Below are 21,468 nucleotides of genomic sequence, written 5' to 3' on the forward strand. Positions count from 1 at the left end.
TTTTTTGAAACGATGTCTCGCTCTGTCGCCCAGGCTGGAGTGCAGTGGCTGGATCTCAGCTCAATGCAAGCTCCGCTTCCCGGGTTCATGCCATTCTCCTGCCTCAGCCTCCCAAGTAGCTAGGACTACAGGCGCCCACCACCTCGCCTGGCTAGCTTTTTGTATTTTTTTTTAGTAGAGATGGGGTTTCACCATGTTAGCCAGGATGGTCTCGATCTCCTGACCTCGTGATCTGCCCGTCTCGGCCTCCCAAAGTGCTGGAATTACAGGCTTGAGCCACCGCGCCCAGCCAGATATAAGTTGTACAGACTTTTCCCCACATGGAGACAAAGACTTGGACTCTGTTTAATATTTAAAGTTTAATCCTAATGAGGCTGTGACAGATTTTAAGGTCCTAAAGTGCCACAGTTTGTGTTTATTAGACCAGGAAAAAAACTGCCCTCAATTTTTTATTAACATTGAGTTATGTTGTTAGAAGTCCAAATGTTTATAATTTAGAGATACCAACAAAACAAGATTTTGAATATTTAGACTTTTAGATACTTTTAAAAAGAGCTATTTATCACAAATAACCCTTAGCATGAAAATATAAGAGCTAGTCACGGACTGTGGAAACAATTTCTGACGTTTCTGACCATATCCAGTTTTTAGTCCCCTCACCTTGTGTCCCTTAGTCAGGTTTCCTGTAACCTCAGAGCAAAAGCAAGAGCAGAAGTAGTGTACTAACAAGTTCACATTTTTATTTGGGGTTTTATTTCATGCTTTAATTCTGAAATTTATTCTTTCTATCAGATTCACGTGGTTTAAATTTTCTGGCACAATCTCTGCAGCATACATGGCGCAGGGGTATTGTCGGTGACCTCAGGCCAACAGCCCCAGCACCGGGTGAGTTCTGCTAATGTGGTTTATTTCATAGGCAGCATGAAAAAAGTATTCTTAGCTTTTTAAAGATTAGAAAGGTTGTCTAGAAGGGTCATGGTAATTCTCTCTCTCTTCTTAATTTAATGTGACCAATCTGTGATGTAGATGCTGAAAGAGATCACGTGTCCTCCATTTTATACTTAGAAATTTTACTGTCATATAAAGAACATAACAGGCACCTGTTCATGTGCAGGACTGATTTTTTCCAGCCTAGCCATTGACCAGTAATTACTCTCTGTCCTCAGAGTGTACATATGTATTTATGATTGGTTTTTCACTTAGGCAACAGGATGCATAAAAATAGGGAAGACATGCTTATGAGGGCAGAAATACATAGTTTTTAATTCCAGTCTTCAAGATATTTTATGAATTGGAATTGCTGGGTGAGGGTGAAATGTGTCAGCCCCGTTGATGCCTGGCTCACCCTCTGTGGTGGTTCCTCCACCATTTCACTCTTATGCTGGATGTGTGTCCAGGAAGGCCTCACTTCATATCTTGGATAGGTTCTTGGAAACTGACTTCAGTGAAACAAAGTGAAACGAAACAGCCTTGAGCAAAGCAACTTAATTCGAGGGCCTGCTATACTTTGTTTCCCTTAAAATCCATGGTTTCCAAGAACCTATTGATGAGTCAAGTGAGGACTTACTGATGCCTGTGGGTGTAATATTTCATGTGCATCCGTAGTAAACCACAACTACATTAAAGCTTTAGCCCACTAAAATATTCCCTGTACTTCAAATTATTTTCAATTACTTTGTTAATGTTGCTCGTCATAGAGAAGGAAGGATGCAAAGGATTTTTCTCAGCCACTTTGCCAACCAGAGAGTCCTTCATGGCTGGCAGTGCCCGCCCTGTCCCTGACCTGGGCCTCGCTCAGCCCTGGGCCTGGCCACTGGAGGCTCCCTACCCACTCGGCCCACCTGTGCTGTAGATTGTATCTGCATTTGGCGGTTCCCAAGCTCTTGTCCTGCGTCCAAGAAGAATAAGGTTATGCTGACAGTTAGAAGGGTGAGGATGGGCAGAGGAGAATTTTATGGAGTGATGGAACAGCTCTCAGTGTAATCTCATTCTTCTTGGACGGGTGGTTTCTCTCTCAGTGTGGCCGGGCTGGCACTTTTTATGGACTCAAAATGGAGAGTGCGTGCTGATTGGTTAGTGAGTATGCAAAAAAGGTTAAACCAAACACACCACTCAAAGGTGGGTATGACAGTGTAGAAAACCAACTAGGAAAGGGTAGGTGTATATGAAATAAGTGGGAGATAGAGATCAGTCAGAGGAAAAAATGCCAAACAGGAAGACAGTTTCTCAATCCAGTGTGTGTATTACCCGAGACTTACAGCTAAGCTTTAAACTGGTTTCTGCTTGAAAATTGGGTTTCACCAGGGACCCACCCCTATCTCCCTAGGCATTTGACTGCCTTTTGCTGCTATCAATAGCCCAAATTATAAAAACCTGTCATCTCACTGCCTACTTTTTAAAATTGTAGAGTCGGGACCAGGTGCAGTGGCTCACACCTGTAATCCCAGCACTGTGGGAGGTCAAGCCTGGCAGATCACTTGAGGCTGGCATATCAAGAGCAGCCTGGCCAATATGGTGAAACCCCGTCTCTACTAAAAATACAAACATTAGCCAGGTGTGGTTGTGCATGCCTGTAATCCCAGCTACTCCGGAGACTGAGGCAGGAGAATGGCTTGAACTGGGAGGTGGAGGTTGCAGTGAGTCAAGATTGTGTCATTGCACTCCAGCCTGGGTGACAGAGTGAGACTCTGTCTCAGAAAACAAATAAAATAAAATAAAAGGCTGGGCACGGTGGCTCATGCCTGTAACCCTAGCACTTTGGGAGACCGACACAGTCCGTTAGCAGTTTGAGACCAGCCTGGCCAACATGGTGAAACCCCGTCTCTGCTAAAAATACAAAAATTAGCCAGGCATGATGGCATGTTCCTGTAGTCCCAGCTACTCAAGAACTTATTTGCTACATGATGAAATGAGAAACTAGGATGTAAAAAGGAGGAGTGAACTCTGTAGACTCTTTTGCATTGAAGGTAAGGGTGGCAACACAGTGTGGAGAGAACAAGGTTGGGGCTAGCAGCCAGGAGATATGTGTTCTAATCCTGGGTCTACCACTGGCTTGGTGGGAGCCTTGACCTTCCAAGAGCCTGCAACTGCCCATCTGTACATGGAGTGGGAGGTAGGGGCAGACTAGAAGGCTCCTGGAGTTCTAGCATGTCTCCGTCTGGGATTTTTTTTTTTTTTTTGAGACAGGGTCTCGCTCTGTTGCCCAGGCTTGATTGCTGTAATGTGATCACAGTTCACTGCAGCCTCAACCTCCTGGCCTCAGAGGAGGCTGTGGCAGGAGAATCACTTGAACCCAGGAGGCAGAGGTTGCAGTGAACCAAGATTGTGCCACTGCACTCCAGCCTGGGTGACAGAGTGAGACTCTGGCCCAAAAATAAATAAAATAAAATAAAATAAAAATAAAATAAATAAAATGCCTTTCTTTCCAAAGTTTTCCAGAGGGTATTTGTAAAATTTTTATTTCACAGAAATGGGGTCCTACTATACATACCTCTTTGTAGTGTATTTTACTTAGTATATGCCTGAACCCCTTTCTAGGTCAAATATATCCGGTATAATGTGTTTAAGGACATAGACTCTGATGTGAGACTGTCAGGGTGTCAGGCCGCTTCCTTCTCTGGGACATGGGGAGGTGTCGTTCCCAGCCCCCTGGGAGTTGCTGAACTGGGCCATCGTGCAGTGTGCTTGGCTCAGCGCCTGACCTGTGGCAGCCTCAGCACATGTGGCCCCTGCCCCAGATTCTCATATGCCTCTTGTAGGGGGTCCTCAGGTGAGAATTATAGCAGAAGGTGGAACCTGCTGTTGATGGGAGTGTATTCTTTCGTTTATGTTCTTTTTCCATTGGAGGAATAAAAATACCAGGCACTACATCATTGTGTTTAATTATCGCGTGGCTTTCCATTGCGTGATATGTCAAAATTACTTTCAGGAGTCCCAGCTTGCTGGGCAGTAATTGTTTCCTGCTTATTACAGTCAGTACTAGAATGAACTATGCTTATCTTTGAAAAGGAAAAGTTTATGGTGAACAAAAACAAAAAAAAGATAATGTGAGCTGTGACTGAATTGGCGTGTAAAAAACAGAGTTATTAGATGTTACTTTTCTAAGTATAGATTTCCCTTTCCTATAATTATTGTGAGAAGGTACTTCAGTTATATTTCAGTTAGTTTTTGGTGTTTCCCTTTGAAGTTGCCTAATATTTTTAAGAATCAAAGTATAATACTTTGCTAATACTTGATTTGCTAATACTTGATTAACAATCACATATTACAGAAGAGCTACAGTGAAAAATAATTTTTTTTATTTGCAACCTCTTCTTACCCCAGAATGTCCCCTAGAGATAAACTCACTTTTTAAAGTTGTTTCTTTTGGTAGTTATCTCCAGATTTTAAAATAATTATGTATATTTTACTGTTACTAGGCTTCTTAACTTTAGACATTATCTTGATTTCTAGGGCAGATTCGCTCTCATGCCCCTGACCCATATTCATTCATTCATCAAATATTTATGAAGCCCTCAGTGTCAGTTGCTTTTCTAGGGATTCTTAGGAGGGAAACAAAGCCTCTGCTTCCATAGAGTTTACATCCTTCTTCTCAGTACATTTTTTATTTTACAATAATTACAAACTTACAGAAAAGTTGGAGAGTATTACAAATTACTTTTTCCCCAAACCATTTAAGTTGCTAACCTGATTCCCCAGTACTTAAGTTTTTCCTAGAAAGAAGGACATTCTCAAAATATCCCCAATACAATGATCAGAGTGTGAAGACTAACATTGAACATTGTGATCATGTAACTCCCAGGCACCATTCAGATTTTGCTGATTATCCTAATACTCCCTTTATAGCAAAGAGACATCATTTAGCATCACTTGTTTCATTTAGAGAACACGTTTCTTTAGTCTTTCCTCTGGGACATTTCCTGAGTCTCCTTGATTTTCATTACCTTGCACTTTGGAAGATTATAGACATGTTATTTTGCAGAATGTGTTCTGGATTTTGGTCATTCTAATAGGGGTGCAGTGGAATATCATTATTTCAATGTGTGTTTGTCTAATGACATATGATGTGAGCATCTTTTCATATGCTTATTTACTGTTGGTATATCTTCTCAGAAGAGATGTCTCTTCAGGATTTCCTTATTTATTTATTAATTTAGAGATGAAATCGTGTGCTGTCAACCAAGCTGGAGTGCAGTGGTATGATCTCAGCTCATGGCAACCTCTGCCTCCCAGGTTCAAGCCTCCTGCCTCAGTCCCCCAAGTAGCTGGGATTAAGGCATCCGCCACCATGCCTGGCTAGTTTTTGTATTTTCAGTAGAGACGGGGTTTTACCATGTTGGCCAGGCTGGTCTCGAACTCCTGAGCTCAAGTGATCCACCCACCTCAAATGATCCGCCTGCCTCGGCCTCCCAAAGTGCTGGGATTACAGGCATGAGCCACCCACCGCGCCCTGCAAAAATTTTGAAGGTCTGTTATTTAGGTGCATGAAGGCTTAGAATTTTTATGTCCCCATGATGAATTGCTTCCTCAGTCATTGTTAAATGGCTCTCTTTATCCCAGATAGTATTCTTTGCTCTGAACTCTACCTTAATATTAATATAGCTGCTCTAGATCCATTTTGATTAATATTAACATATATCTTTTCATGTCCTTTTAGTTTTAATCTATTGGTGCCTTTATATTTAAGGGGGAGTTCTTGTAGGGAGCATATAGTTGTATCTGATCTGTCAATCTCTGTCTTTTAATTGGAGTATTTAAGTCATTTCTATTTAATGCAATTTATTTAAAAATTTTTGTCATTTAAAATTATTGTGGGCACATGGTAAGGATATATATTTATGGGGTACATGAAATATTTTGATACAGGTATACAATGTGAAATAAGCACATCATGGAGAATGGGGTATTCATTCTCTGAAACTTTATCCTTTGCATTACAAACAATCCAGTTATATCTTTAAGTTAAGACTTACAATAACCCTGTTGTGCTATCAAATAGTAGGTCTTATGCTTTCTAATTTGATGTAATGTATGATGTTGGCTCTTAATCTAGCATCTTGCTATTAGTTTTCTGTTTGTCTCATCTGGTTTTTGTTCCCTTTACCCTATTTTTTTGCTTTCTTTTGGATTAAGTGCCTTTTATGTTCCATTTTAACTCCTTTGTTAGCTTATGAGCTATAACTTTTTTTTTTTGAGATGGAGTCTCACTCTGTCGTCCAGGCTGGAGTGCAGTGGTATAATATTGGCTCACTGGGTTCTGGTGATTCTCCTGCCTTAGCCTCTTGAGTAGCTGGGACTACAAGCATGTGCCACCATGCCTGGCTAGTTTTTATATTTTTAGTAGAGATGGGGTTTCACTATGTTGACCAGGCTGGTCTCGAACTCCTGACCTTAAGTGATCTGCTGGCCTCAGCCTCCGAAAGTGCTGGGATTACAGGAACAAGCCACAATACCTGGTCAGCTATAGTTTTTTGTTTTGTATGTTTAGTGGCTGCTTTAGGGTTTAGGGTAAACGTCTTTACTTCTCATAGTCTACCTTCAAGCAGTATTAGGCACTTCATGGATAGCATGAGGAACTTAGCAGTAGCCTTCTTCCATTTCCTCCCTCCTGGCCATTGTGCATTTGTCATGCATTTTTATTTATTTATTTATTTATTTATTTATTTTTGAGACAGAGTTTTGCTCTTGTCACCCAGGCTGTAGTGCAGTGGCGCCATCTCAGCTCACTGCAGCCTCCACCTCCTGCGTTCAAGCGATTCTCCTGCCCCAGCCTCCTGAGTAGCTGGGACTACAGATGTGTACCACTACGCCCGGCTAATTTTTGTATTTTTAGTAGAGATGGAGTTTCACCACGTTGATCAGGCTGGTCTGGAACTCCTGACTTCAGATAATACACCTGCCTCGGCCTCCCAAAGTGCTGGGATTACAGGCGTGAGCCACTGCGCCCAGCCTGTTGTCATGCATTTTAATTCTACATTTATTAGAAGCCCCACAGTACCTCATCATTTTTTATTAAGTAGTCAATTCTTTCTCTCTTTTTTTGAAAGAAGAAAGAAATTGAATTCTCTAACATGTCATAAGCGTGCAGGCAGGTTATCAGAGTCTGCTCTTTCTGTCTTGTTGGCCTTGCCATCCTGAAGGTTTTGCCGCTATCCTCCTATTCCAAAATGAGTTATCATTGTGTCTCCCTTCCAGCTAGCTGGGGGGCAGGGGGAAGAGGTGAAGGGCACAACTCAGAGGTTGCACATGGTGCTTCCTCTCTCATTTCTTTGGCCAGAATGTTCTTGGGCAGCCATGCTTAGTGGGGGATGAAGCTCTGGGAGAGGTTGTCCTTCTTTTGGATTGCCAGGCTCCCAGTAAAAATCAGGGGTTCTGTTACCTTAGAATTAGAAAACTGCAGGCATGGGCCATATCTGGCCTGCCACCTGTTTTTGTACAACCTGTAAGCTAAAAATGATTTTTCCATTTTTAAATAGTTGAAAAAATCAAAAGAGAAAGAATATTTTGTGATGCATTGAAATTATATGAAATTGTAATCTCAGTAGTTACAAATAAAGTTTACTGAACATAGCCGGACTCATTTGCTTACGTATTTTATACAGCTGCTTTTGCGCTGTTGCAGCTGAGTTGAGTGGTCGTGCCCCAGGCCACCTGTCCTACAAAGCCTGCGGTATTTACCAGCTGGCGCTTTGCAGAAGGAGTTTGCTGACCCTGATCTGGAGCAAGGACTGAATGATATTCCAGGATAACTAACAGACCCTGCCACACTCCCCAGCACAGAGACCACAGATTTTGTGTGTCCCTTTAAATTCTATTTTAAAGAGATTTTTAAGATAAGAAGATATGTTTTTATATTTACCTTCATATTTATCATTTTTGGTGGTCTTTGTTCTTTTTTTTTTTTTTTTTTTTTCAGAGACAGGGTGTTGTACTGTTGCCCAAGCTGGAGTGCAGTGGTGTCATCATGGCTCACTGCAGCCTCAAACACCTCAGCCTCCCAAGTTGTAGGGACTAGGCACACACCACCATGCCTGGCTAATTTTCAAAATTTATTTAGAGACAGGTTTTCATCATATTGGTCAAGCTGGTCTCAAACTCCTGACCTCAGGTAATCTGCCCGCCTCGGCCTTCCAAAGTGCTGGGATTATAGGCGTGAGCCACTGCGCATTGAGGCCTTTCTTTGGCTTACTTTGCTTGGATGGAGCACATCCATCCCCTAAGGGCAGGGTATGTGGGTGCTGTTTCTCAGCTCTTGAGACCTGTTACTCTCATTGCAATGGCAGGGGTGGCCTTCTGGATTGCAGATCACTTTCCTCATTACTTATGATACTGCACATGTTTTCATGTTCCTGTTGGCAATTTGTCTGTTCTTTGTGAAATTCCTGTTTACATGTTTTAAAACTTAGGTTTTCTTATAATAAACTGAGAATTTTTATTCTTTATTTTATTTTTTATTGAGACAGAGTCTCCCTATGCTGGCCAGGCTGGTCTCAAACTCCTGGCCTCAAGCAGTCCTCCTGCCTCGGCCTCCCGAAGTGCTGGGATTATAGGTGCAAGCTACTGTGCCTGGCTGAGTTTTTAAAATATATTCTGGAGATGTCGTTTGTATTATAAATAAATTTCCTTCTAGTCTGTGGCTTTTCGTTTTCTTAATGGTATTTTTCAGAGGAGAAGTTTTTGATTTTTGATGAAGTCTAGCTAATCACTTATTTTTGTTTTAGGATTTTATGTCCTATTTAAGAAAACTTTGCTTTCTCTATGTTTTCTACTTTTGGCTTTTACATTTAATTCTAGGATCTATTTCAAGTTAGCGATGTGAGGTAAGGGTCAGGATTTGGTTTTGTTTTTTCCATGTGGGCATCCAGTTTTTCCAGTATGTATTATTTTGTATTTGTGGAGCTACATCTTCAAGGTAGATTCCTGGAAGAGGGGTTTCTGGTCAAAGAATGGTTTTATCCCTGTTGCCAGATGCTGTGGGTACTGTATCATCTGGGAGTCTCATGGGAATCTAGGAGACTGCCTTTTTGCCCACACCTCACCAGCAGAGAGTTTCAAGTTTTTGGATCTTTTTCAGTTTGCAGTGAGAAATAGTATCTTAGATGAGTTTCCATTTGCATTTCCCTTATTATGAGAGCCACTTATGATTCTTTGACAAGTCACATACATTTATTGTGATTTTTTTTTTTTTCCAGACAGAATTTTGCTCTCTTTGCCCAGGCTAGAGTTCTGTGGCCTGATCTCGGCTCACAGCAACCTCTGCCTCCCAGATTCAAGTGATTCTTCTGCCTCAGCCTCCCGAGTAGCTGGGATTACAGGCATGTGCCACCATGCCTGGCTAATTTTGTATTTTTATTAGAGACTGGGTTTCTGCATGTTGCTGGTCAGGCTGGTCTCGAACTCCCAACCTCCGGTGATCCACCTGCCTCAGCCTCCCTCCCAAAGTGCTGGGATTACAGGCGTGAGCCACTGTGCCCAGCCTTATTGTGATTTAATGTATATTTGGAGGTCTTTTCATTGTCTCATTTTGTGGGTTTTTTTTTTTTTTTTTTTTTTAAGACAGAGTCTCACTCTGTCACCCAGGCTGGAATGCAGTGGCTCACTGCAGGCAGTGAGGATCATGGCTGACTGCAGCCTCTGCCTCCCAGCTTCAAGTGATTCTCCCACCTCAGTCTCCCAAGTAGCTGGGATTAAAGTCACGCATACCTTGCCTAGCTAATTTTTGTATTTTTAGTAGGAACAGGGTTTCACCATGTTGGCCAGGCTAGTCTTGAACTCCTGACCTCGAGTGATCCACCTGCCTTGGGCTCCCAAAGTGTAGGAATTACAAGCGTGAGCCACCACACCTGGCCTCATTTTGTGTTTTCTGTTGACCATAATTTTTATTTCTATTTTGTTATTTTCTGCCTCCTCTTGAATTGACCATTTTCCCCCCTCTTCCTTTTTACTCTTATAGATATTGCATTTCATTTCTCTTAGTCTTAAATATTATATGTACTTATACTTTCTAATGAAGTTTCAAGGTAATCATTGTCCTCACATCAATAACGTCACCTTTTCTAAACTCCTCTTTTCATTTCTGTTCTAATTTCTAGAATTTTAATTTAACTTATTCTTTTGTAAATACATTTTATGCTCAGTTTTTCTTTAAGTTCTTTAGAGTGGAATTGCTTGGGTTCGAATCCCAGATCTGTTATTTACTAGCTGAATAAACATGGGCACATTATTTCACCTTTCTGTGCTTGCTTTTCCTAATCTGAAAAGGGGGAAATAATTGTGCCCATCGAGAAATCACATGGAATTCAATAAAGTACATGGTACCTATCACATAGAATTGAATCAATTCATATAAAGCATTTAGAATAGTTCTTGATGGCCGGGCGCGGTGGCTCAAGCCTGTAATCCCAGCACTTTGGGAGGCCGAGGCGGGCGGATCACAAGGTCAGGAGATCGAGACCATCCTGGCTAACACGGTGAAACCCCGTCTCTACTAAAAAATACAAAAAAACTAGCCAGGCGAGGTGGCGGGCGCCTGTAGTCCCAGCTACTCGGGAGGCTGAGGCAGGAGAATGGCGTGAACCCGGGAGGCGGAGCTTGCAGTGAGCTGAGATCTGGCCAGTGCACTCCAGCTTGGGTGACAGAGCGAGACTCCGTCTCAAAAAAAAAAAAAAAAAAAGAATAGTTCTTGATATAAATACTAAGTAGATGTTGATTATATAATTAATATTATTGTACTACTGGTTTATTTTTCTCCTTCCCCAAGTATATACTTTGTAGTTCTTTTAGTAGGGGAGTGTCTTTGTTCACGTTGCTGTAGAGGAATACCTGAGACTGAATAATTTAGCAAGAAAAGAGGTTTATTTGGCTCACAGTTGTGCAAGCTGTATAAGAAGCATAGAGCTGCCATCTGCGTATGGTGAGGCCTCAGGAAGCTTCCAAACATGGCAGAAGGGGAACAGGAGCTGCATGTCACTTGCAAGAGAGGAAGAGAGAAAAGGGAAGGAGTGCTAGGCTAGGCTATTTATTTATTTATTTATTTATTTCTATTTTTTGAGATGGAGTCTGACTCTGTCACCCAGGCTGGAGTGCAGTGGTGCAATCTCAGTTCACTGCATCCTCTGCTTCCCAGGTTCAAGTGATTCTCCTGCCTCAGTCTCCCAAGTAGCTGGGACTACAGGTGTGCATCACCACGCCTGGATAACTTTCATATTTTTAGCAGAGACAGGGTGTCACCTTGTTCAGCAGGCTAGTCTTGAACTCCTGAGCTCAAGTGATCACCTACCTCGACCTCCCAAAGTGCTGGGATTACAGGCATGCCACTGCACTTGACCTCTTTGGTTTCATAAATACTATTACTTCTTTTATTTCTTGGATATTTTAATTAAGTTTATTTGAAAAGTCCTTTTCAGACAGATGTTTTATCTTCATATCGTCAGATGTGAATATTTCTCTCCCAATCTCCTTTTTTTTTAAAAAAAAAAAACTCTTTATGATAGCATTGAACTACTTTGTGGACTTAGTGATTTTTGTTTGAGAGCTTGTCTTGTATGAACGTTTCTCTTTTGGTGAATTTTAACTACCGCCTCCATTCCTGGTTCCAGAGTTTATCTTTTTGGCTAAAAGGTTGTACCCTGATAATGTAATTCCAAACCAGAAGACCACGTGACATGCAGACTTGGGTTCCAAATTACTTTAAAGAAGGGTTAGGGCAGTTTATAATATCATTTCACATTTCTAGTGCTGCTGCTTATTTCAATGACTTATTTAATAGGTGAAAGGTGTCTCTTGTCATTTCAATTTGTGTTTATTTTATTAATAGTAGGACACTTTTCTAGAATGCCTCTGTATTTCCCTAATACATGATTGCTGGGTAAAACAACAGCCATTTTATAATACTCATGGGTTCTGTGGTCAGGAATTCAGAACGGGCATGGCAGGAGGGTTTGCCTTTGTTCCACACTGTCCAGGGCCTCAGACAGGGAGACATGAGGGCTGGCGGTAACTAAGCAGGGGCAGTGATCTGAGAACTCAGGCACGTTCTGGCAGTTGATGCTGGCTTTTGGCTGGGACCTCAGCTGGGGCTGTCATCCGAAATATGCTGGCAGCCTTTCCATGTGGCTGCTTTCCCACAGCGTCATGACTGGGCTTCAACTGTGAGCGTCCAAGACGGCAGATCCCGAGTATGCGGCCTTTTGGTAACATCGCTGTAGAAGTCACACAGCACCACTTCCATGTTGGTTATGAGCTCACCCAGGTTCATGGGAAAGGAACACAGAGCCCACCTCTTGGCAGGAGGCAGAGTCACGTTGTAAGAAGAGCCTGTGTGTTGGGTGATGTTGCCATGGTCTTCTGAGGGAAATGTCATCTGACAAGTTGGGAAAATACTGTTGTGTTCCATTATTAGTCAGCTGGTATGGGAATTTTTAGAACATTTTAATTGTTTTTACATGAAGGTTGAGACAAAATTTTAAAATTTAATCCCCTCAAGTAAGGTTTACTACAAATTCATATTCCATAAAAATTTCACATATTAAGATTTTATAATGATATTTGCTTTTATTATATTCCTTTTTATCCTGTTTTCTATTAATATCACTTTTTGGTGTAGCTTTCTTATTACCATTTTTATTTTGCAGACAAAGCTGTAAAATGTAATATGGATTCATTGAGAGATTCACCTAAAAACAAATCTGAAAAGAAACACCATTGCATCTCTTTAAAAGATACAAATAAGGTGGTATTTTAAAAATGTTCTTTCAATACAGAGTTCATATAGCGTTAATTTTCAAATTTTCTCTTTCAAAATCTATCTGAAACCAAAAATATGTTTTCTATTAAAAAATCGTTGGCCATAATAGTTTCCTATAGTTTGCTTATTTTGAAAGGAGAAAGTAGCTCCAGCTTCTTCATGTCAAGCTCTTGTTCTCGGCCTAGTTTCCTTTCTACAAAATTGGATATTCATCCTCCTTTTAATGAAGGTATGAAAGTCTGGGATTCCAGGGTACCGTCATAGTGAAGTGCAAGTCTAATCTGCTCTCCGTCCCTTTGACAAGACAGGTGAAAGTAATTGCAGGGCATTTTAAATACTGATAATCTGGAATGCCCTGCCATTTGGATGTTTAATGTAGTATAGCAATGGCATAATCACCCAACTTGCCAGTTTTTTGTCTCTCCATATCTGTGTGTGCATGAAAGCTGTCTGGGATGGTGGTTCATGAGAATAACTCCCATGGAATTTTGCTTCTAAAAGAATGTGTATTATGTTGCTGGCGTATACATTCTTTCTGAAAGAAGTTTTTCTTTTACAGTGTGTTGAATCTTCAGCGTACTGGCCAAAAAAAAGAGGCATAACCATATATGCTGATCCAGATGTACCAGAAGGAAGGTATGATTTGAAAATTCAAACTGGGTGTGGTGGCGCTTACCTGTACTCCCAGCTATTGAGGAGGCTGAGCTGGGGGGATTGCTTAAGCCCAGGAGGTCGAGGCTTCAGTGAGATATGATTGTACCACTGCACTGCAGCCTGGGTGACAGAGTGAGACTGTATCTCTAAAATAATAATAATTCAGTGTAATTGACAAGAGACTTAGGGTGATACTGTCTTATACAGTGTTCTATAAAATGGATGATGGGAAAATAGTTCATTTTCAAAGAGTGGCCCAGGAAATTTTGGTTAAACATATTAATTTAAAGGAAAAATGTGACACCTGGTTGACAGCAAAGTTGACTGAAAACTGGTAGTGGCCCTAGAGTGTGTCTCCTTTTTGCCTTGTTGGACAGAGTTGTCTCAGTAAGGCAGGTCTGAAGATTGGCACTGAGTGGTCCTGATGGGAGGGATGGCCTCACGTGGCCAGATGGCAGCACAGGGTGGGTGGTTACCCAGGGCAGAAAGAGAAGGATGGTTTCATGAGTATCAGAGGCTGGGTCTGTACTTTGTCCTCTTCAAGATACATGTCAGTGACATTAATGAAATTGCAGAAAGGATGTAATATTGTACCACCTCATGAATGGTCTAAGAACTCAGTAGACTTTCACACTTCCCCTCATGGACTTTATGCTGTGATTGTCATATGTTGTACTTTTACATGTATCATAAATGCTAGACTCTATCTCACTTTTATTTAAATAGTCAATTATATTCTAGAGAGAGTTAACTAACAAAAATATCTTCTCTCTTTTTTTTTTTTTTTTTTTTGAGACAGAGTCTTGCTCTGTCGCCCAGGCTGGAGTGCAGTGGCCGGATCTCAGCTCACTGCAAGCTCTGCCTCCTGGGTTTATGCCATTCTCCTGCCTCAGCCTCCCGAGTAGCTGGGACTACAGGCGCCCGCCACTTCACCCGGCTAGTTTTTTGTATTTTTTAGTAGAGACGGGGTTTCACTATGTTAGCCAGGATGGTCTCGATCTCCTGACCTCGTGATCCGCCTGTCTCGGCCTCCCAAAGTGCTGGGATTACAGGCTTGAGCCACCGCGCCCGGCCTAAAAATATCTTCTCTCTTTACCTACGTGGTTGCATTGGTGTTTTTTACTTTGGTGTAGATCCCTATTTCCATCTGGTATTATTTTCCTTCTACCTAAAGGGCTTCCTTTAATATTTCTTGCATTGCAGGTCTGCTGTTGATGAACTCTTTCAGCTTTTTTTTTTTTAAAGTATTCATTTTAGGTTCATTTTGAAAAGGATACCTTTGCTAGGTGTAGAATTCTAGGTCGACAGCACTTTATGTAAAGATGTTGCCCCACTGTCTTCTCTCTTGCATTGTTCCCAGCACTGCCTCTGCTGTCACCGGTGCCTTTGTTCCTCTGCCGTTTCCTCTGACTGCTTTTCAGATTTTCTCTTGATTACTGGTTTTAGCAATTTACTTATGATATACTGGCCAGGCATGGTGGCTCACGCCTGTATTCCTAGCACTTTAGGAGGCCAAGGTGGGCAGATCACCTGAGGTCAGGAGTTCAAGACCAGCCTGGCCAACACAACAACACACATGTGGCCAACACAACAACACAGCCCCGTGTCTACTAAAAATACAAACAAGTTAGCTGGGGTTGGTACTCAGGTGCCTGTAATCCCAGCTACTCAGGAGGCATGATGATCGCTTGAACCCAGGAGGTGGGGTTTGTAGTGAGCTGAGATCACACCACTGTACTCCAGCCTGGGTAACAGAGCAAGACTTGTCTCAAAAAAAAAAAAAAATTGTGATATACCTTGCCATCGTTGCTACCATATTTCTTATGCTTGGGGTTTGTTAATATTCTTCTTTTGTATCTTTCTTACATCAAATAGTCATTATGTCTACAAATACTTTTTCTGCACCGTTCTCTTCTTTCTCTCCTTGTAGAGACTGTGATGAAACAAATGTCAGATACTTTGATATTGTCCAAAAAGTCCCTGAGGCTCTGTTCATTTTTTCAGCCTTTCAGTCTTGCTACTCTGCAGATTAATGATTCTACTGATCTGTCTGTACGTTCATTCTCTTCTGTCATCCACATTCTGCTATTGAGCCCATCCTATGAGTATTCTATTTATTATATCTATATTTTTTTGAGACAGGGTCTTGCTCTGTCACCCAGTCCCTCAAGTGCAGTGGAGCAATCATACTATAGCCTTAAACTCCTGGGCTTAAGCAATCCTCCTGCCCCAGCCTCCCGAGTAGCTGGGACTACAGGCATACACAACCACAGCTGGCTAACATTTTAATTTTTTGTAGAGGTGGGGGTCTCGCTGTGCTTCTCTGGCTGGTCTCCAACTCCTGAGACCAAGTGATGCTCCCGCCTCGGCCTACCAAAAATTAGGATTACAGGTGTGAGCCACTGTACCTGGCCTATATTTCTTATTTCTAAAATGTTCCTTGTTTTTTTTTTCAAAAGTTTATATTTCCTTGCTGAAAACTTGTGTGTTTCCACTCGGAAGTGCTGACCTTTTCTTCTTGCGGAGTGAGTGTCTGATGATTGCCACCTGGAGCCACCGTGGGTTGGTGCCTGCTGATTGTCGTTTCCCTTGGCAGTCGATCCGTTTTCCTGGGCCCCTGTGTGCTGAGTAACTTTGGACTTACTCTGGATATTTTGAGTGTTATGTTGCGAGACTCTGGTTTCTGTTCACATTCTCTAGAGAGCGTTGGTTGGTGTCGTTTGTCTTCACAGGAGGTTGGTACTTCCATGAGGTCCAGCCCTCATGTTCTGCCTTGTTATCTGTGGATGGTGGTGGCCATGTGATCTCAGGCTCTGGGCCCTTGATGCTGCTTGGGGACTGTTCTGCATCTGCATAGCTTGGGGCGAGTCAGGAGCTTGCTTTGGGTCATGAACCAGCTCTCTTTCTTTTCAGAATTTCCCTCACAGTTACCAATTTCTAGGGGCTCCTTCCTCGTGTTCCTCTAGCCAGATAGTTTCTCTTGGAGACATTGGTGTGCAGTAATGTGGGATTGGGATACCTTGAGAATAAAACAAATAAGGGAGAAAAAAGGTGGAAATTTTCCTCACACAGTCTTTGGACCACAGCTCCCATCTCCCAGTTCCTCTGGCTTCAGGTGCGGGTTTTCTCTCAGGGGTCAAGGTCACCACACTGCTGTTGCTGTTGCTGAATGCAGCTCCAAGATCAGAGCTGGCCTTGGGGCCCGGCGAGGAAAGAAAAGAAAAACAATGGGGATTCCCCACACTTTCTGGTTTAAAGGGCGTCTCTTCCCGCTTCTCTGGCTTGAAAGAGGGGGTCTCTCCTGGAGGTTCTTGTGTCTGCATCTGCCACATAGTCATCCTGAGGTCAACACAGAGAGACACAGAGAAGAAAAACCAAGAAAGTCCTGGTGACTGTGTTTTTCAGGTGTTCCAGTTCTCTCGCCTGCTGTTGGGGCCTCATCCAGAATCTCTAGTTGTCATCAGCAGGAGAGAGAGGCTGTGGCAGGCCTACTCCCTCCTGTCCAGCACCAGCACCAGAAGTGTCAGAAGTGACTTTTATACTTAAAAAACTAAGCTCCGGTTCTCACAGAAATGTGCTTATGTAGATAAACCAATTCCTAAGTGGTGCTTCTTAAATTTATAATCCAGAAAATAAAGATATTTTCAGGATTGAGGTAAAGGAGTTCACAATTTTTCTTTTTTCTTTCTTCTTTTTTTTTTTTTTTTAAGACGGAGTGTCACTCTGTCACCCAGGCTGGAGTGCAGTGGAGTGATCTTGGCTCACTGCAACCTCCGCCTTCTGGGTTCACGCCATTCTCCTGTCTCAGCCTCCGAGTAGCTGGGATTACAGGTGCCCGCCACCACACCTGGCTAATTTTTTGTATTTTTAGTAGAGATGGGGTTTCGCCATGTTAGCCAGGATGGTCTCGATCTTCTGACCTCACAATCCTCCTGCCTCGGCCTCCCAAAGTGCTGGGATTATAGGCGTAAGCCACTGCGCCTGGCCAATTTTTCATTTTTTTAAGAGACAGGGTCTTGCTCTTGTTGCCCAGGCTGGAGTGCAGTGGCACAATCACAATGCACTGCAGCGTCCAACTCTTAAGCTTAAGCAATCCTCCCACCTTGGCCTCCCGAGTTGCTGGTGCCATAGGCGCATACCACCATGCCCAGTGTTTTTTATATTTTTATTTTTGTGGAGATGGGGACTCACTGTGTTGCCCAGGCTGCTGTTCACAAATTTTAATGAATTTTTTTTTCATTTCTAGTGCTTCAAGTCAGAAGTCAAATGAGAAACCTCTTAGATTGACTGAGAAGAAAGAATATGATGAGAAGAATAGCTGTGTGAAGTAAGAATTTTTTCCTTGGCTTGAATTGTGTATTGAAATAATTATAATAAAATTATAAACAAGAGAAATCTACACATTTTATTACTGGTTTCAAACCTGCATTCCCATCAAAAAATAAATGTACAGTGCATCTCCTGTAGGGTCTGAGGTTAGTTTTTTCTTTTCCATCCACTTGGGCACATTTTTCTGTTTAAAGCTTTGTTCCAGTGTAAGTAGTCATTTTCTACCTCGCCTTCTGGATTCTCTTGGTAAAGTGAACAGTGTCACAAATGGAATTAGATACAGTTGATCTTTTGGGTCTGTTGATATTCTGTGGGTTGGTCTTTGCTTTCTTCTCAGTTCTCTGAGGCAACACTGCCAGAAAAACTGAGCAGTTTGCCTTGATTTTATACTTGTGTAATCTACAAAATATTTACATACCAATTTTTGTTTTGAGACAAGGTCTTCCTCTGTTATTCAGGCTGGAGTGCCGTGGTGCAGTCACAGCTCACTGCAGCTTCGACCTCCTGGGCTCAAGTAATCCTCCAACCTCAGCCTCCCAAGTAGCTGCGACCACAGGCATGCACCACCATACCTGGCATATATATATTTTTGGTAGGACAGGGTTCTCACTATGTTACCCAGGCTGGTCTCAAACTCCTGGTCTCAAATAATTCTCCCGCCTCCGCCTTTCAAAGTGCTGGGATTTGCAGGCATGACCGCAGCTCCCAGCCTCATGCCATTTTTATACTTTTTACCATATTGGCCTAATTTTACATTCCAAGTAACTGTAGCTGCCCTGGAGCTCCCAGAGGGACAGAGTGTGAGACAGGTCAGAGGTGGAAAGGTCCTGCTGTTTCCACTGGTTGGCCTGGGGGTGGGAGCCAGGGTGTGGACTCTGCTGCCATGTGGGCTCCCCAGCTTCCCAGAGGCCATGCCGATGGCCTGCCAGGGCTTCTTACCCTGGGAGTATACACCACCCAGTATTTCAAGGGTGAGGCTTTGAAAGCTTCCATGAGCCCACAGAGTTGAGGATGGCTGTTGATGCACCTGACTGACACCCCCCTCCCAGGGCAACCTCAGCCCTAATACCTAAAGGTTTTGCTGTCACAGTGGTTGTTTTCCTTGAAACAGAAGACCTTGCATTATCCGTGCAGCTTATTTCTTTATTTTATTATTTTAAATTATAACCAGGCAAATTAACCCTGGAATATTCTTTTTTTCATTATTTATTTATTTATTTTATTTTATTTTATTTTATTTTATTTTATTTATTTATTTTTTTTGAGACGGAGTCTTGCTCTGCCACCCAGGCTGGAGTGCAGTGGCCGGATCTCAGCTCACTGCAAGCTCCGCCTCCCGGGTTTACGCCATTCTCCTGTCTCAGCCTCCGGAGTAGCTGGGACTACAGGCGCCCGCCACCTCGCCCGGCTAGTTTTTTGTATTTTTAGTAGAGACGGGGTTTCACCGTGTTAGCCAGGATGGTCTCGATCTCCTGACCTCGTGATCCGCCCGTCTCGGCCTCCCAAAGTGCTGGGATTACAGGCTTGAGCCACCGCGCCCGGCCTATTTTATTTTTTTAATTGGAGACGGAATCTTGCTCTGTCACCTAGGTGAGAGTGCAATGACGCAATCTTGGCTCACTGCAACCTCCATCTCCTGGGTTCAAGTGATTTTGTTGCCTCAGCCTCCTAAGTAGCTGGAATTACAGGCATCTGCCACCATGTCCAGCTAATTTTTTTTTTATTTTTAGTAGAGATGGGGTTTTGCCATGTTGGCCAGGCTGGTCTCAAACTCATGACCTCAGGTGATCCACCTGCCTTGGCCTCCCAAAGTGCTAGGATTACAGGCATGAACCACTGCGCCCAGATGACCCTGAAATATTCTGTTCCCTTTTATTTTCATATTAAAAAGTTCTGTCGAGGCCGGGCGCAGTGGCTCGAGCCTGTAATCCCAGCACTTTGGGAGGCCGAGATGGGCGGATCACGAGGTCAGGAGATCGAGACCATCCTGGCTAACATGATGAAACCCCGTCTCTACTAAAAAATACAAAAAACTAGCCGGGCGACGTGGCGGGCGCCTGTAGTCCCAGCTACTTGGGAGGCTGAGGCAAGAGAATGGCGTAAACCCAGGAGGCGGAGCTTGCAGTGAGCTGAGACCCGGCCACTGCACTCCAGCCTGGGCGGCAGAGCGAGACTCCGTCTCAAAAAAAAAAAAAAAAAAAAAAAGTTCTGTCTTGTCTCCTGTTCTGCTAAAATGCCCTTTACTTACAACCCACTGATTAAACAACATCAGTTATCCTGTCAGTCTCCGGTGGATTTCAGGGAACTTTGAGGTAGTTCAAGATTAAACAGCAAAGAAGGCTTTGAGTTCCCTAGGGACATGGGAATGACCTGGTGATCCTGGGACCCTCCCCCTTGACTGAGCAGAGGTCCTACATTGGCTGCACTGCGTCCAAAGCCTGGGGAACCCTGTGCTGTCATTTCTGGCTAGATAGCGAAGGCAGCCTGGAGGAAAGGGACCCTTTCCTTAAGGATGGCCAGTCAGGGACCCGTATTGCCGCATCCCCAAACCTCACTTGGTACTATGATAATGACTGTCATGATGTGGGCAGAGGGGCACAGGGACCTTGGCTCATCGCCAGAGGCCAGGTGTCCCACTAGCCTCCTCTGTGTGACACCTGTGGTTTTCTTTTCCTGTCTTTTTGTCTTGCTGATGGAATTGCTCAAGCCTGTAAGTACCAGCAAGCAGTTGTGTTTCTTTCTCCTTGGGCCTGTTCCTTCATATAACTCATTTGGAAACCCCCCAATTACAGTACATTCTGGAAGAGGTCACCCCAGATTCAGTCTGCCCCATTCCAGGATCACATACCACCATACCCTTGGGAATCCTGGATACTTGGGTAGCAGAGGGAGTGGTGGGGCCCACACCCAGGTTTAAGGGCTCTCCTAGCGAAATGCTCTCTCTTAATCTTTGGGTGTCCAAGAGAAACTGCTGTGTTCTGCTAAGAGCTTCTTGGGGTGGCGAGGCAGCGTGGATTGGGCTGATACCATGTTTCTAAGCTGGTGCCAGCTTCTGCCCAGCCCGTGGAAATATGCTGGGTGGTGGGTGAGTCTCAACTCTGTGTGGTGACTGTCGCAGAATTATTTTCAGGAGGATTTTGGACTTTGACAGTGCAGCCATATGTGCTGCGGGGAGTACTTTCATGACTGGTTAAGACGTCCTGGGCATAGGAGGGTGGAGTGGTGCCTGCTTGCCACTCACGTCATCTCTGATATTTAATGTACCCTGGAGCTCTCTCTGCAGTTCTTTGTGTTTCCATCTTCTGTGTCCCTCAAGCCTACTGTGATACTCATTCTTTATTCTTCTGTTGTCTTCCTTTAAACATTTTAACATCAGCCTACTTTGTACTGCCTACTGATTGAAGATGGAAAATTCTCCGAATAACCCTTTCTTTCTTTCTTTCTTTTTTTTTTTTTTTTTTGACAAAGTCTTGCTCTGTAGCCCAGGCTGGAGTGCAGTGGTACAATCTCAGCTCACTGCAACCTCCGCCTCTTGGATTCAAGCGATTCTCTTGCCTCAGCCTCCCGAGTGACTGGGTTTACAGGCGCACGCCACCATGCCCAGCTAACTTTTTTTTGTATTTTTAGTAGAGATGGGGTTTCGCCGTGATAGCCAGGCTGGTCTCGAACTCCTGACCTCAGGTGATATGCCTGCCATTAGCTTCCCAAAGTGCTGGGATTACAGGTGTGAGCCACTGCGC

General features: G+C 43.3%; 1 protein-coding gene across 3 annotated transcripts in view; it reads left to right on the forward strand.

Annotated features, from left to right (window-relative positions):
* Window positions 1-21,468, forward strand: part of TDRD12 (tudor domain containing 12) — a 105,545-nt gene that overhangs the window by 32,950 nt on the left and 51,127 nt on the right. For all 3 annotated transcript variants that reach the window (XM_033225605.1, XM_033225607.1, XM_033225606.1), the window contains 4 exons: window positions 793-885; window positions 12,633-12,730; window positions 13,305-13,381; window positions 17,646-17,726. In XM_033225605.1, coding sequence (XP_033081496.1) covers window positions 793-885; window positions 12,633-12,730; window positions 13,305-13,381; window positions 17,646-17,726 — 349 coding nt within the window. The remainder of the gene's footprint in view (window positions 1-792; window positions 886-12,632; window positions 12,731-13,304; window positions 13,382-17,645; window positions 17,727-21,468) is intronic.

Source organism: Trachypithecus francoisi, unplaced genomic scaffold (assembly GCF_009764315.1).
Source record: "Trachypithecus francoisi isolate TF-2019V2 unplaced genomic scaffold, Tfra_2.0 Lachesis_group12, whole genome shotgun sequence".
Lineage (NCBI taxonomy): Eukaryota > Metazoa > Chordata > Mammalia > Primates > Cercopithecidae > Trachypithecus > Trachypithecus francoisi.